Raw genomic sequence first — 16,299 nt, 5'->3', positions numbered from 1 at the left:
CACTTAACAAATTTAGCGGACTTAATTAATTCTATGGTGGATCATTAGAATGCTCCGATCGAGAATGATATCAAAGAAGGGGATAATGCTTTAATGAGCCAATTATCTTTTGATCCGGAATAATTCTATTTTGATATGGTTTTTTTTCCCCTTCTGAATTATAAACATGACCATTAATTTGCTTGATCTTGATATGCATGCGGCAAAATGACTCAAAGTTGTTGATCAGTCACTGATCTAGAGAGCAAAATGACTTCTAGAAATGCTTCTTGATTCCTAGCTAGAGGGTGCATGCTGATTTATTAGGGCTTTCTTTTAAGACGTCATCGAGAAATTCGATCGATTTGGTGCGATGCATGCAGCCGGCCATTAATAGCACTACTGCATGATGCGGTAAAGATGCATTTCCTAATTATGAATTGGATTCTCGCGCTTTCGAGTTCTGAGAAAGGATGCGATCCGTCGACGTAGAAATACTGCCAACTAGCTAGCTTGAACATTGACAAAGTTTGTAATAACTTACGAGTTAAATTAGTAAGAAAATAACCACAACAATAATAATTCTCAAACTTCAAAAAATAATTTGTGATATATATAGCACAAACCTTTCAAGGGTTGGACAGAGTAATGGGTTTATTAACTATGAGTGTTTTTCTCCTTAAAGAAAATAGAGTTTTCTAAACTTTAAAATATATATATATATATATAGAACTTCTAAAATCTCTTTTCAAAGAATAACGCTTGAAAATGATATGCATTTTTAATAACATCAAATTATATATATTGAGATCAAGTTATTTTCAAATTAAAAATAAATATTTGAAAAGGTAATTTTTCCTACTTTTTAAAGACAGTGGTGTTAGGTTGCCGTCCAGCAATGACCGCTGGGCGTGCCACCTAGCACAAATTTGTCTTTTTATTTTTTTATTCTTTTTCTTTTTCATATTTTTTAAACATATTTAAATATTTTAAAAAAATAAAAAAAAAATGCATCAATATACTAAAAGTCATTTTCTTAATCATTAAATAAAAAAAATATATATATATATAAACAGTCAAAGTGAGGGAGCAAACTCAATTTGCAATATTAGTATTTCTCTTTTAAAAAATACGAAAGGCAATCAATCTAGACTATCTAGTCACAATCAATCTAGATTATCTAGTCATAGCACAAAAGGTAGTCATAGTACAAAAGGAATAAGAAAGAGTAATGGATAGTGAGTTGAGACGAAAGTTAAAAGTTGAATAAAATATTATTTTTAAATATTATTATTGTTTTAAAATTTAAAAAAATAGAATTGTTTATTATATTTTATGTGAAAAGTTAAGAAAATTGTAATAATGAGGTAAGATGAGATGAAAGACTTCTTGTATTCAAATAGGGCTAATGTTTCAAATATGGTTTGAATTCTCTCATCTCATTTCGTTTTAACATCTGAACGTCATTCAAATACAAATAATTTTTCATTTCAATTTTTTAATATTTTAAAATTTTCATCTAAATATTATCTAATCATTCTAATTTTTTAAATTTTTAAACAAAATATAAAATTTAACATTTTTAAATTATAAAACAACACAAATTATTTCGTTATTATTTATAAATTTTATAGCTCAACCATCTGGGTCAAGGGAGAGATCCGCCAAGTTGAATGAGTCAACTCTCCAGAACCAAGATAGATGACATGTGACATAACAAATGATTGATAGCAGGACATGTCAACATGACAACATAATTAATGCAGGTTTAGAGGGAAGAAATAGGATACTGATAGGATTATTATATTTTTACTACCCATTTACTATTTATAATGTATTTTTTTTATCATTTTCTTTTAAATATTTTTTTAACATCCTTAATTATTAAGAAAAAATTAAAAAAATATATAATTTTACTAATAGTAACTTCATTAACCACTAAGTAAAATAAAAAATTAAAAAAACTAAATATAAAAAAAGTAGTAAATAGATAGTAGGAGGATAGTAACCCTATTATTTTCCAAAAAGATATACATACCCATCTTCTTAGACGTCTTTTCACATTCCTTTCATTTGCTCCTTATTAGATTTTTTTTTTTTAAAGATGAAACAAACTTCATTCATTCATAACAGGATGTTACAATTTTGATATGAGATATACATAATACAAACCAACTATTACTTTTAAGGCTCCACAATACACAAATTTCTTTATGACTGATATGATTTAGTCCATTGATATAACTCTCTATAGACAAATCGGTTGAGAGACAACACTCTGTCCTAAGATAAATATAACAAACTCCACATTTTGTCCTAAGATAGAATTAAACAACCACACACTCTGTCTAAGATGGAGTAGAGGACACACTCTATGGACAAAAATTCAAAAAATTGTGTTTTTTTTAACCTAAAACAAAGAAAATAATAGAAAACGTAAAATATATATAGAAAAATAGAGAATTATAGCTTGGAAAGCTATAGATCCGCATTTTCAACCTTAGAGGAAATAAAAGAATGCAAACACCGAGCTGTGGTGGGACACGCGCCACTCTGGAAGTACGATAGAATATCAGGTTTGAAGAAACTGATGGCCCTGGTCCCAAAACAATCGCGTGTGTGGCTCACGCGCCGCTCCATTCGACGAGATACTTCGTTTGTCTGAAGGATCGGCGCCATGAAAATCTTGTGGTGGGGTGCGTGGTGGTCGCCTGGCTCCAGAGAATAACAACTCTACATTTCATCCTACTGTGAACAACAACAACAAAAAAAAAAAAGAACAAAACCAAAAATATGAAAGAAAAACTATAGAGAAGAGGGAGGAGGGATGAGGGAGGAACTCCCTCCCTCCTCTCGATCTAAGTTTTTTGAGGGTGGGTTCGGGGGGAGGGCAGCTGTGTGTAGAGAGAAAAGGGAGGGAGGGCTATGTTTTAGTGTTGTCTTTTTCCTTATTAGATTTGGTCGCCACAGCAAAAACCCATATTAAATGAGCTTGGCAAAATTAATGAGAAATTTATTATATTTTATATTATATGTTAATATATGATTTGTTATTTTTTTATTCAAATATAAGTATATTAATATATAAATATATATTTAAATAATAATAATAATAAATTACATATTAGTATATAATATAAGATGATAAATAATAATTCTCAAATTAAATACACATGCTTAATGTGATGGAGATGAAAGTTTTCTCGGGAATGAAAACCCTAGGTCAAAATCCCCCGACTCCAACTCTAACTCCGACTCCGATTGAAGTCGGAGCTCCTAGAGTCGGAGTCAGAGTCGTGAAGTCGGAGGTGATTGCCAAAATATCCACACACAAAAAAAAAAAATCAATCCAAATGGCAAATGCAAATCTCTTATTGCCAAAATCTGTTAGAGACCCAAAGACGACAGAAGCCCTAAAGACATGAGGAATAAGACAGAGATGAAGTGAAGAAGCGAAGATTTGATCCTACGAAGTGAAGTGAAGATGATGTCTCGACTCTCAAATTGGAACCTAACAAAATCACCCATAGAAGCAAAAACCAAACCAAATCAAACTACAAAAATACCCACATCAAGAAATTATATGCACAAATCAAACTACAGAGAACTTGTCATGGGTCTGCTACTCTCTCACAAGATTAATGAAAAGAAAACAAGCAAGATATGCAAGAAAAGAATCAAGAAATCGAACTACTCTCCCAGCTCTGCCACGTCCATCTCGTGCAATTGATCAGATATTGCAAAGATCAAGATGTGAAGATGAGATGATTCTCGTCTATGATTTCATGGCTCGTGGGGCTCTCCTCTAGCATCTCCACAAAACAAAAGTCCCACCTCTTCCATGGAAGCAACCCCTCTAGATTTGCATTGGTGCTGCCAGTGGGTAGAGTATCTTCACTGTGGTGTGAAGAACACGATCATACACTATGACGTAAAGTCAATAAACATCCTGTTAGATGAAGGAGTGACATTACTCATGGAGGCGCTGGAGCCTGGAGGGGAAGAGAGGAGAGGAAATGCATAGGTTAGGATTTTGTTCTATGAAAGAGATGAATATATACTCTATTAAAAGTGGCATCATTTTAGGTTTTCTTAAAAAATTGCAAAACACGAAATGGGGCTTGAGGGACTCGAATGCAAATTCTCTGAGAACCAAAACCATGCCTCAACCATTAGGCCACTTGGCTACATGATGTTTATATTACAATATACAATATAAGGTACAAATAGTCGGAGTTCGGAGCCCACATGGGCTCTGACTCCGACTCCAAACTCCAACTAGTGGAGTCAGAGTTACTTCGACTCTGACTTTGAATTCCGAAAACTCCGACTCCATTGGAGTTGGAGCCTTATTGGAGTTTGGACGGAGTCAAAGTATTGAAATTTTGCCCATCCCTAAGGAACATACACTCCTTTCATCTCTGGCAAACTTGTAGTGTCACGCTTCATTTAGATAGATAAATAAGAACAAGTTCGATGAACAAATTGTTGATAATTGTAATCAGGAAAAGCAGGGATATGCTCTCTTCGAGGGAGCCCCTCTTCAATAAGAAAATCATAGAGAAAAAAATAGAGAAAAAGGAAAAGAACTCTCTATATCATTCTAGATGGTTTTGACACGCCTCCCAGCATAGTACATAAACTGCTAGGCAACACTAACTGAAACAACAAACCTAAAGGGCATGGGCTACTTTAAAATAAAAGTCTAAAGGCTCGTTTAAATACTAAGATGATATAAAATTTTTGAAAATAATAGTAAAATAGTTTGTGAATAATAGTAAAATAATTTGAGTTAAATATTTTTTAGATTTTGGGAAATGAGAGAAAAAAAGTTGAACAAAAAATATTATAAGGTTAAAATATTATTAGAATATAGTTTTATAATATTATTTTTGTTTGAAGATTTGAAAAAGTTGAATTGTTTTTTATTTTTTGTTTGAAAATTTGGGAAAGTTGTAATGATTAGTTTGAAAATGTTTATATTTAAATTATGTTTGAGAATTATATAAGATGAGATAAGATGAAATATGAATTTTGGGAAATGAGAGAAAAAAAAATTAAATAAAAAAATTATAAAGTTAAAATATTGTTAGAATATAATTTATAATTTTAATATTATTTTTATTTTGGTATTTGGAAAAATTGAATTGTTTTTTATGTTTTGTTTAGAAGTTTGAAAAAGTTGTAATGATTATATTAAAAAGTTAAGATTTAAAATTAAAAAATATTTATATTTGAGTTGTTTTTAAATATTGAGATGAAATCATCTTATTATCCAAACTACGCCCAGAGCAAATTACAAATAAGTCCTTACATCAGTCCGGCCTATTGGCAAACGCTCCAGGCCCATGAGACTAGATAATGGAAAGACAGAGTCCATCGGGTCCAGCCCAGCCCACGCCATGTACAACAGTTTGACTCAGTTGAACTGATCTTGAGCTAAACGAGTACGCCGATCCTTCTTCACCCCAGCATCTCGATACTTCCTTCTCAGAGCCTTTCCTTAGGGCAAACCCTAGATTAACACCGTTACAGAACAGCACCGTTACACTCGCCCTACCCACCACATTTGGAACAAGAAGAACAGGAGGAAAACGACGCCGCTTAGCGATCATGGCCTTCTCGTTTCGACTCTTGTCCAAATCGAAACCGGTAGTTCCTCATATCCCGATATGGATATTCCTGTACCTGTATATTTGGATCGTAATCTGATTCTTTGACCTATCTAGAGCTCTCATATTCGAGCCGGTCAGATTCGATTTGTTTCCTGTGGAGTTATGTTTTGACTTCATTTGGTTACTCTGGAAGTGAATTTTTCTATTGGAAGCCAAGCAAAATATTTTCTTTTAGATCTGAAATGATGAGTGATTTGGGATTATGTGGCTTATTTTCTTTTGGTCTCCTGCATTTCTAGGTTACACCACATTGAGTCAGGGCTTCCGTAATTTGTGATGATTTTGGGAATTGGAAATTATTTTTCAGGTGTTTTTTGTATGTGAAAATGTTTTTGCTTTTTCTTTTGAGTGCGTTGGATGTTAATTGTGGATCCGTCGGATAGTTAGAATTGAGTGGTTTGTTCTGGTGGCAAATGCTGTATGGTTGGGATTTTTATTTTAAACTGGAACTTTTATTTCATGTTTTGCTTGGTTGGTGTGAAACTTCTGTAAAAGAATGCAAGTTTTAGATAGAAGAAGTATATGTTGGTCACTGGGTTTATTGGTGATGGTAATTCAAAGAATGTTATATTTTACCCAATTTTTTACCAACCAATGAAAACTTAAACAAATGGGTAAAAGAGGCAGCATGGCAACAATAATGTGGAGGGGGATTAATCTTTATGTAAGTTTTTGTTATCAGAACAAAAAAAGAAGTTTTTAATCTAACAACAAAAAGTGATGTAGAGGATGGTCGTATATGTGTTGATGCACATGGGTGGGTGAGATCAATTCAATAGGATATTTCAATGCTAAGTTTGGAAGCTTGATAAGGTGGCATAAGAAATAAAATATGTTTATGTAAACTGTTGTTTGATAGAAAATATATTTTTTTATAAGTAAAAATTTATTAATACCAACAGGCGTAGCCAAGTACACTGGATGTATACAAGAGAAAACACCTAGTTGGGGGTTTGATAGAAAATATTTAAGACAATGGTAACCATGATGTAGTGGGTTGAGATTTTAGTGAACCAACCTGACCTCCATTCTCTTGGTAGGCAGTGTTTTACTGGACTTTGCCACATATTGAGAAGAACTAAATTTGTTCTTGTCGCAGTGTGTAGATTTTACTAATTCTGATGGCATCTGAATTTCAGAATTAGATCTATATATATATATGAGTGATGCACACATTTAAATATGAATGATACATATATTTTTTCTTTTACTTATAAAAAAATCTTGAAATATATGAAATGTTTTTTTCTTTTGATAAGTTTAAATATATGAAATATATGAATGACACAACATGGTGTGTGTGTGTGTGTGTGTGTGTGAGAGAGAGAGAGAGAGAGAGAGAGTAAATTTGTACGTATCTTTACTTTTATTAAGGATCTTATTGCGCAACCAGCTGACTTAGTATTCTCTACTTCTATTTTTGTTTCTTTTTCTTTTCCCCTTGAAACTACAGGTTTTTGGTAGCCAAACCACCTTGCAGCAGGCTCATGCTATTCCTACCCGCTTCTTTGCCAAACAAGCTGGTCCACCTGCTCTTAAGGGAGATGGTGAGTCAATATGAAGATTTCTCATTGTTTTGGTCAGTTAATGGTGCCTCAATTGCATTGTCCACATTCAAAAAAAAGAGAGAAGAAAAGTACAGTGCGTTAGATAGTTTTTCATCACTTGGCATGCACGTGCTACCGTATATGAAAATGCACATCATGCATGCACTTGTCATTTACGTTTTTAACTGTCAATGCCTGCTTATAACATATGTATTTTAGCCATACAGTACAAAGATAATGGATCTATGAATGTCACAAGTAGACTAATATCTAGAAGAATTTTTACCATAGAAAGCTGAATCAGGATGTTATCTCCTACATCAAATATCTGCTTTTATCTAATATCCTCCAAGGTTGACTCTTTATGGGTAATGCTAAAGGCCCATAGCGATTTCTTATCCCCTACCCCTTCTCCCCCTATCTAGCAAGATAGAAAATGTGCGATGATTGTCATCATGCATCAGTGATCCATAAACGTCAAATTTTTCTTCAACTTTATATGCTTTTTATTTGTTTGGCACTGAAATTTTACCTCTATACTATCCTTTTTGCTGACAAATAATTTAAATTTTGACCCTTACAGACATGTTGAAGGGCATCTTTTTTGATGTTAAGAAGAAATTCGAGACAGCCTTAGGGATACTTCGAAAGGAGAAGATCACCATTGATCCGGAAGATCCAGCTGCAGTTTCTCAGTACGCCAAGGTCATGAAGACGATAAGAGAAAAGTAAGTCTTTGATGTCTGGGTCCACATATCTGCTGCAGTTTCAATGTACAATGCTATGAACAAATAAATGCACGATACTATTATACAAGTATTTATGTCGCTTTAGTAGTTCAGTTTCCGAGGAATAAAATATGAAAGGAGTGGCAAGTAAATGAAAAAGAAACCCGATAGAAAGGAAACTTCAAATTCTCTGGGGTGGGGGTGTGAGTGTCAGGGCAAACAATCGCATTGGAAAGGATTATGAGGCATCTAGTGGTGTAACCAATTTAAGAATGTTGACAAGATGAATCTAGATATAGATTAAAGGCTTATGGTCAAAGGTTGGGCTGTAGACCCAGACATCAAGAGTTCCATTCCGGATTAGGAGTCACCCTGGATTACCTGATACATGGCTTTGGCTGGTGGGATTATGTATCCAGTGTTTACTCAGGTTGGGTCTGAAATTCTGAATAGCCCTGTCTTGGTAAGGTTCAATGTCATAAAAAAAATGTTCTTTTGAACTGATATTAATTATATATGTATATACAAGTAAACTTGTCTTAATCAGTAATTCCAAAAGCACCTACAAAATAATTTATTAATTAGGATAACGTTTTCCAGTCGCATAGAATTGGATGCCACACCTAACTTTTGCTCAAATTTCTTCTCTGCAATTCCATCGCAGATGTCAGAACTTGCAAAAGTTTGATGAGATCCTAGGGATGTTTCTGATTAGTATGATCCATTTCTTTCGAAGGATAATTTGAACTGCCCCATGCTTTATAGAGTAGCTTCTGTAGACTGTATCCTCTTGCATTTCTACTTTTTCTTTTTGGTTCCTATCCTGAAAAATAATGAAGGGAAATTACAATGTTGTGTCATCTGATTGGGCAGCCTTTAATGGTAACTTGTGAATTGGTCATGATGAAGCAGTTATACATTTATTAAACATTATTGTCTCACACTTTGGAAATCAATGATGCCAAGTCTTTGCCACTCACGCATGTACATACTTACTCACATTCATTAGTCCCTGGTAGATGTTTGTATCACAAGAATTTATATTTAAGCCTTCGCGCTACATTATAATTACTGAATCACGTGGTTTTGGAAGTCATACTTGTATGACTTACAAAACGTGAAGAATAAGTATATATTCTGTTTGTTGAAATCACTTTCTATCATTCATCCTTTGTAATCAATATTTCATTCTAAGTTATTTTTCTGCTGTTATGTTTCCTGCAGGGCAGACTTGTTCTCAGAATCCCAAAGGATCCAGTTCACCATACAGACACGAACTCAAAATATTCCAGATGCTCGGAATTATCTGTTGACATTGAAGGAAATACGGATCAAGTATGTGCTACTCTGTTGTTCACCTAGTTGCATTCTTTACTTTAGATATGATCAGTGTGCTAATTAATGTTGCAGCTGGCAATATCTTGTTGATTCTAACTGTTTATTTTCCTGTGCCACATGTTGTATATGCTCATGTATGTGAGTGCCTGTTTTTCTGCTGCAGGAGGGGTCTCACGGATGAACTTGGTGCAGAGGCAATGATGTTTGATGCACTGGAAAAAGTTGAAAAAGAACTTAAAAAGCCCCTCATGAGGAATGACAAGAAAGGGATGGCTCTTCTAATTGCAGAGTTTGATAAAATCAATAAGAAGTAAGTGCTATTTTAACCCATTGGGTTTCAAATGTTTTTCTTGGAGGGGCGCGTCAACGGTGGGGTAATCAACCAGCTGAGTGTTAACCCTTAAATTTGAGTTATTGCGTGGAAGGCTGTTTCATTTATCTAACAATAAGTAGTTTTCTAGGTAAGTGCATGCTTTGGGGAGCTGTATGGTAAGGTTGTTTTACTTTTGATTAGCCCCTTAAGATTATGTGGGCTCATCTGACTACCACACCTTTTTACGTGTTCCCACCGTTTTGATGGTTAAATAATAACGGTTACAAGTGCTCTGGCTCAAAGATGAGCCCTTGGACCATTGACATGTCCGCAATAGTTTGAGTCACTCTAGAAGCATGCTTGTGTGATTTTTAACAAAGAGAACGAAGTGCCAAGATATATATCATTTTACCTTTTCCAGCTAAATCAGTATCTTACACAAGATGTGAATCTATCAATGGTTCAAAAAAAGTACTTTGTCTAATCTTCCGACTTATTTCTTATCTCTTTTTCCGTTGCCGGCAAGGGTAGAAAGAAGAATTGAGAGTTTATTTCGGAATTTTTTATGGGGTGGTAAAGGAGAAGAAAAAAAGTTCCATTTGGTTAGTTGGAAGAAGGTATGTCAACGGATTGATTGTGGTGGGTTGAGGATAAAAAACTTGAGATTGTTTAATAGAGCATTACTTGGGAAATGGCTTTGGAGATACCACTTGGAAAGAAATGTCTTATGGAGAAAGGTTATTGATGTAAAATATGGTAGTTTGTAGGGAGGTTGGTGCTCAAAAGATACAAGAGGTGCATATGGGGTGAGTTTATGGAAGTTCATTAGGAAAGGATGGAGGGAATTTTCTAATCATATTAAATTAAAGGTGGGGGAGGTGAGAAGATGATACTTTTCTGGCATGACTTGGTGTGGGGAATCTACACTTAAATTGGATTTTCCCTCTTTTCAGAATTGCAAGGGATCAAAATGCAGCTGTGGGATATTCTTTCTTTTGCATTGACAATAATATTCAGTGAACTGTTAACTTTTTTAGGGATGTTAATGCCTGGGAAGTGGATGATGTTAAGGCTTTTCTGGAAAGACTTTACAATTCAAAGTTGATGCTAGGTAGGGAGGACAGCATGCTGTGGGTTCCTGCAGGAAATTCTAAGTTCTCAAATTCCTCTTTTTACAGCATATTAACCAGTCACAGGAACTGTGAATTCCCCTGGAAAAACATATGGAAAGTGAAAGTTCCTCCCAAGGTCGCTTTTTTCTGTTGGGTGGTATCCCTGGGCAAAGGGTTGACAACTGAAAATCTTAGAAGGAAAGGTATGTACATTGCTGATTGGTGTGTCATGTGCAAGAAGGATGGGGAATCTGTTAATCATCTCTTTCTTCATTGTGAAGTGGCCAGGTTCTTGTGGAATGAGGTTTTGAATCGGTTTGGTCTTCTTTGGGTAATGCCTAAGGAAGTGGTGGATTTAATGGTAGGGTGGAAGGGATTGAAGGGTAGCAAGAATACTGTTGATATTTGGAAGATGATTCCTTCTTGTCTATGGCTTGAAAGGAATGGGAGATGCTTCAAATGCAAAGAACGTTCATTAGGAGACCTTTGAGAATTTGTTTTAGATTTCCTTTTGGTATTAGAAAGTAGTAGGTATTTCCTTTGTATACACCTTGTGTACTTGGGCTTATGCCTATTCTTGGGAATAAAATCTCTTATTACTTATCAAAACAAAAATTGCAGTGAATCTCAACATTGTGTTTGATGTTATAAAATTTGGATACTTTAGAGAGGATGGACAGAGGAGAATCTGTTTAGATGATGACTTCTCAAGGAGAATCCCTAGCCGGTTTTCTAAGCTTTTGTTTTGGAACTTTTTTTTTCTTGCTACCCTCCCTCCATTTAGATGATGACTTGACTGAACGGTGGGCCATGTGTCATACTTTCTGTAGCATTTCTTTCGTATGCATTTTAATTGTGAAGGTTAGCAGAACTCAAGTTGTATTTAAAATATGGTGGATTGTGGGGAGGATGGAGTTCGAATGAGTTGAGTGGACCACATGGGGTGGGGCCTTGGAAACACATAAGAAGAGGCTGGACTAACTTCCATCGATCAACACGCCTTGTAGTTGGGGATGGTTCTAGAACTAAATTCTGGGATGACTTATGGTGTGGAGATCGAATTCTTAAAGAAGCCTACCTGATACTATACAACCTTGCACAAAGAAAGACAGCCTCAGTTGCAAAGCTTATGGATCTCTCTAGTGGATCACCCCAATGGAAACATCATTTTTCTTAGAGCTGCCCAAGATTGGGAAATTGACTCATTTACAGATTTCTTCAATCTTATACACAATTTTAGAGTGTCTGGAGGAGCAGATAAGATGAAACGGTCACCATCCAATAAGGGGAAATTTACTGTACAGCTGTACTATAAGTCTCTTATGACACACTCTACAAGAAGTTTTCCATGGAAGAACATATGGAAGACTAAGGCCTCCCTAAAAGCTTCTTTTTTTGTGTGGACAGCTTCGTTAGGGAAGATTCTTACCTTAGGTAATCTAAGGAAACACCACTTTATTGTATTGGATTTATATATATATATATATATATATATAGAAAAACACTTCTCATTAACTGCCAAACAGCATTACAAGTGTAAGTCAGTCCATAGGACTTGTTGAACACAACTGGGAACAGAATCCCACCATACGTTAGTATCAATAACATTTCTAGAAAACCTTGCTAGTCTGTGTGCAGATTCATTGGCTTCTCTATTGATGTGTACAATTGAACAACTTTGAAATCTGCTCTTGAGCTGCTGAATATCTGTTACTACATTCCCATACATTGAATTCGAAATCTCAGAACTGGTTATCTCTTGGACTAGTAACAATGAATCAGTTTCAATGCATAAAGACTGAAGACCAAGAGGAATGCAGAATTGCAATCCTCTCAGTATCGCTATTAGCTCAATCTCCAAAGGCTCAATCACAGCAGCTTCTTTCTTACTCACTGCTATTAAAACTTTTATCTTCCCAATCTCTTAATATGAGCCCTACCCCTGCACTGCCCTCAGCATGAAAAATTGCCCCATCCACGTTGAGTTTGGTCATTCCCCCTGGAGGTAACTGCCATTGAGACATCTTCTTTGTACTATGATCGAGAACTCTAACTGCTTTGTAGGTCTTATGCAAAGAAAGAGCATAGTTGATGACTTCTTCCGGTGTGATCTGTTTGTCTTCAACCCAATTGATTTCTTCTGTACCAGCATGCCCAAGCTATCATAAATAATTTATCCACCTCATCTTTACAGCAACTGTCTTGTATTCAAGAAACCATCTCCCTAAAATCTCCATTTGGTCCTGCTGATCTGAGCTGAGGAAACGGTTTGCTCCACATTCCTGTAACTAGTTGACAGTGACAAAGGGCATGTGCTGTGCTTTCTATATCTGAAGAACAAAGCTGACATGTTGCATCTTCAACTACTTTCCTTCTTTTCAGATTGCCTCTTGTGGGAAGAGCCTCAATGCATGCCCTCCAAGCAAATACCCTAACCTTATGAGGAACCCTCATATTCCAGATAATTTGCACTGCTAGTAGAGCACTCCCCCTCTGCTGGTTCTGAATTCAGCTTTCTGAACATTTTGTAAGCACTTCTCACACTAAAACAACCATTCCTCTCCATATCCCATATTAATTTATCTTCATGGCTTTCTGCACTGAGAATGATTTTCAGAACTGCATCAGTAGGTTCAGGAGGCAATAATCTTCTTACTTTTTGCACATCCCACCAACCTGTATTTTGATCTATCAAATCCTCCATCTTCTGATCATTTCCTCTGGTTAGCTCCCCCATCTCTCGTAGATTTTTGAAACTAGGGACCCAGTGGTCTTCCCATAATCTAATAGTCCTCCCATTCCCAACCCTCCATCTGCAGGCCTGAAGAAGTTTGTCTTTCATTGACCATATTCCTCTCCACACATAAGATGGGTTATGTCCAAGATTTGATGTCTGAAAATTTGTTTTAGGGAAGTATCTAGCCTTGATATTTTATGAAGTAGGCTATCCTCATTCTGCATTATTCTCCACCCTTGTATTGGATTGGTTTTACGTGTAAGAAAAGTGGCGAGTCTATGGATCACCTATTATTGCATTGTGACGTAGCCATGAGTTTATGGAATGATATGTTTGCGAGAGTGAGACTCATTTGGGTAATGCCAAGAAGAGTTGTTGACTTTTTGGCCAGTTGGCAAGGCATCCGGGGTAATTCTCAAATTGCAGCTTGAGAATCATGAACGGACAATGGACAAGCTTAAAACCTTTTTTCTGCACACTTTATTCCATTGGTCGATTGTAATAGACTTTAATGGCATGAACGTACATGATTTTCTTGTATCCCTAGACAGTCATGCGTAGGTGTGGCTCTTGCATATGTCCCATGTACTTGGCTTCGCCTATTATCAATAAAATTTCTTATTTACTGATCAAAAAAAATTTATTGCATTTCCGTTATGGTTTTTTTCTTGCTTCTCTGGTTGACGTGTGATGCAGACTTCATGGCTTTGTTTTCATCCTTTCTCAATTATGCTTTCATTTTTCCAGGCTTGGAATCCGAAAGGAAGATTTGCCCAAGTATGAAGAGCAGTTAGAACTCAAAATTGCCAAGGCACAACTGGAGGAGTTGAAGAAAGATGCTCTTGAGGCAATGGAAACTCAAAAGAAGCGGTATGTTGTTAATGCTTGCTGACCATCTTGTTTTACCCACTTTACAGTTAATTTTTGGCAGACCATTCAGAGTTTTCTAGATAACTGAGAGTTCAAAGACCTGGGATATTTCTGTGACCATTGATTTTGATAAATGGCTGTAGAAATGTGGTTCTGCAAACATAGATGTTTAACAAAGGAGATGTGTGCAAGAGAAATATTGTCTAGGTCTCTTGGGGGTCAAAAAATCGAAGTTCTAGCAATGCATTGATCTGATCTCTTTGTAGGTATTTTAACTATGAACAGATGTTTTTTTTTTTCTTTGGTAAGTAATAAGAGATTTTATTAATGCAAGTAAATAGGCATAGCCCAAGTACATAGGAAGTATACATGCGGAAACACCCAAATACAAGCTAGGGACTATGAACTAGGAAAGGCTGAAAGGAAGAACAGACTAAAATAAAATCGTAGTGTATTCTTCATATATGTTCACATATGTAGTTATCTTCCTTACAAAAAAAAAAAACATGTTTATATATGTTTTGGAAAACTTAGATGTTGGAAAAGGACTGGGAGGATGGGGCTGAGACTAGTCCCTCTGGAGGTGGCATCATATTTATTATTTTTGAAATTATTCAAATTTAGAGGCCAGTGACAATTTGAAGGGCCTCAGACAACGTGCAAAATCTTTGGTAGTGATAGCAAAGATCCTGGCCACAAGGTTACTTTTCACTGTCTTAGCAATGGCCCACCTGTGATGTCGTTAAGTAGAATTAGTAGCAGTTAGTTTCTTTTTTTGAAAGAACTAGTAGTGGTTCTTAACCAGATTGATTCAGGTGCATTTTTTTCCCTCTGCATGTTCGATATTTGACTGATTGTTTGGTTAAACACCTTTGACACTCTTTACATTTACTGATTTGGAACTAATACTTGGTCTTGATTTTATTTCAGGGAGGAATTCAAGGATGAGGAAATGGTTGATGTCAAGTCTTTGGACATTCGGAACTTCATCTAAGATTGGAATTTGCTCCTGACTTGTCTGTTTGAGGTCAATAATTGTTTGGGCAGTTGAAACCAACATTTTTTGTTTGGAAAATGGAGGTTTGGGAGTAAATCTCCTTTTATTTCCTTTCCTTGTCACTGTTGGATACTGTGATCTTTGATATCTGATCAGTGGATTCGAAATAAGTTGTGTAGGTAATTGCAAGATTGTGAGTCTCAAGATTTAAAATTACAGGATTTGGAAACCAGAGGATCTGAGTACCCCATGATCTGTAATTACTCCTTTTCTTGTGATTAAGAAAAAATATTTCAGGTGCACAACCATGTACAGGAACTCCAGAAAGCATTTCTGAAATCTCCTGCAGAAAACACTGGAGAAATTTGTTGAATTGGCAATTCATTGATACCCATTAGTTTAGGTTTCGAGTGTGGAAATCTATGTTTTTTTATGAGCTTGGAAGTTCTGTCCAAAACTACCAAAAGCTTGTAGTAGGTTTCTTATTCGAGGAAAATAATTGAAAAGGAAAAGTAATTCAATCATCGTCTCTCAGAATTGAAATTAGAAGACCGTTACAGCTAGACGAGGATAAATTTCCAATCTGAAGAACAGATCTTTTTTGTTAGGTAAACAGAGATCATTTTTCCGGTTATGATCTCCGAAATTTGTGATCCAATTTTTCTAAAAGAAAAGAGACGATGTTTTAGTGTGTAGATTACGTGTACTCTCTTTAAAAAAAGTGGTAGATTTTTATTTTAAGAGTACGTGAGATTTACACGCTCTAAGATACTGTAACGTTACTCAAACTATTAAGAACCGAGTTACTGCATAAAAGTATTTATTAAATCCTGAGATACAACTCTACTAAAACACTAGGTCTAATCGCCCACGAGAACAAGAGGGTCTCTCCTCCCCCTTTCTGTATAAGCAATCCATGACAAAATAGATAATGCTTGTGCCTAAATTTTCTCGGATTCAGTACAATTAGGATTTCTTCTTTTGTTTGATTTGGAACCAAGTT

At 35.5% G+C, this 16,299-nt stretch overlaps 1 protein-coding gene across 1 annotated transcript; it reads left to right on the top strand.

Moving 5' to 3' along the window:
• The first annotated feature begins 5,381 nt into the window (after window positions 1-5,381).
• On the top strand, window positions 5,382-15,528 carry LOC121250404 (probable ATP synthase 24 kDa subunit, mitochondrial). The gene is made up of 7 exons (XM_041149533.1): window positions 5,382-5,631; window positions 7,108-7,201; window positions 7,785-7,929; window positions 9,154-9,264; window positions 9,431-9,577; window positions 14,177-14,299; window positions 15,230-15,528. The coding sequence occupies exons 1-7, from the start codon at window positions 5,593-5,595 to the stop codon at window positions 15,291-15,293; spliced, it is 723 nt and encodes a 240-aa protein (XP_041005467.1). The 5' UTR covers window positions 5,382-5,592; the 3' UTR covers window positions 15,294-15,528.
• Window positions 15,529-16,299: the final 771 nt, after the last annotated feature.

Source organism: Juglans microcarpa x Juglans regia, chromosome 2D (genome assembly GCF_004785595.1).
Source record: "Juglans microcarpa x Juglans regia isolate MS1-56 chromosome 2D, Jm3101_v1.0, whole genome shotgun sequence".
Lineage (NCBI taxonomy): Eukaryota > Viridiplantae > Streptophyta > Magnoliopsida > Fagales > Juglandaceae > Juglans > Juglans microcarpa x Juglans regia.
Note: the sequence above shows the minus strand (reverse complement) of the source record. Positions and strands in the feature narration are given on the sequence as shown.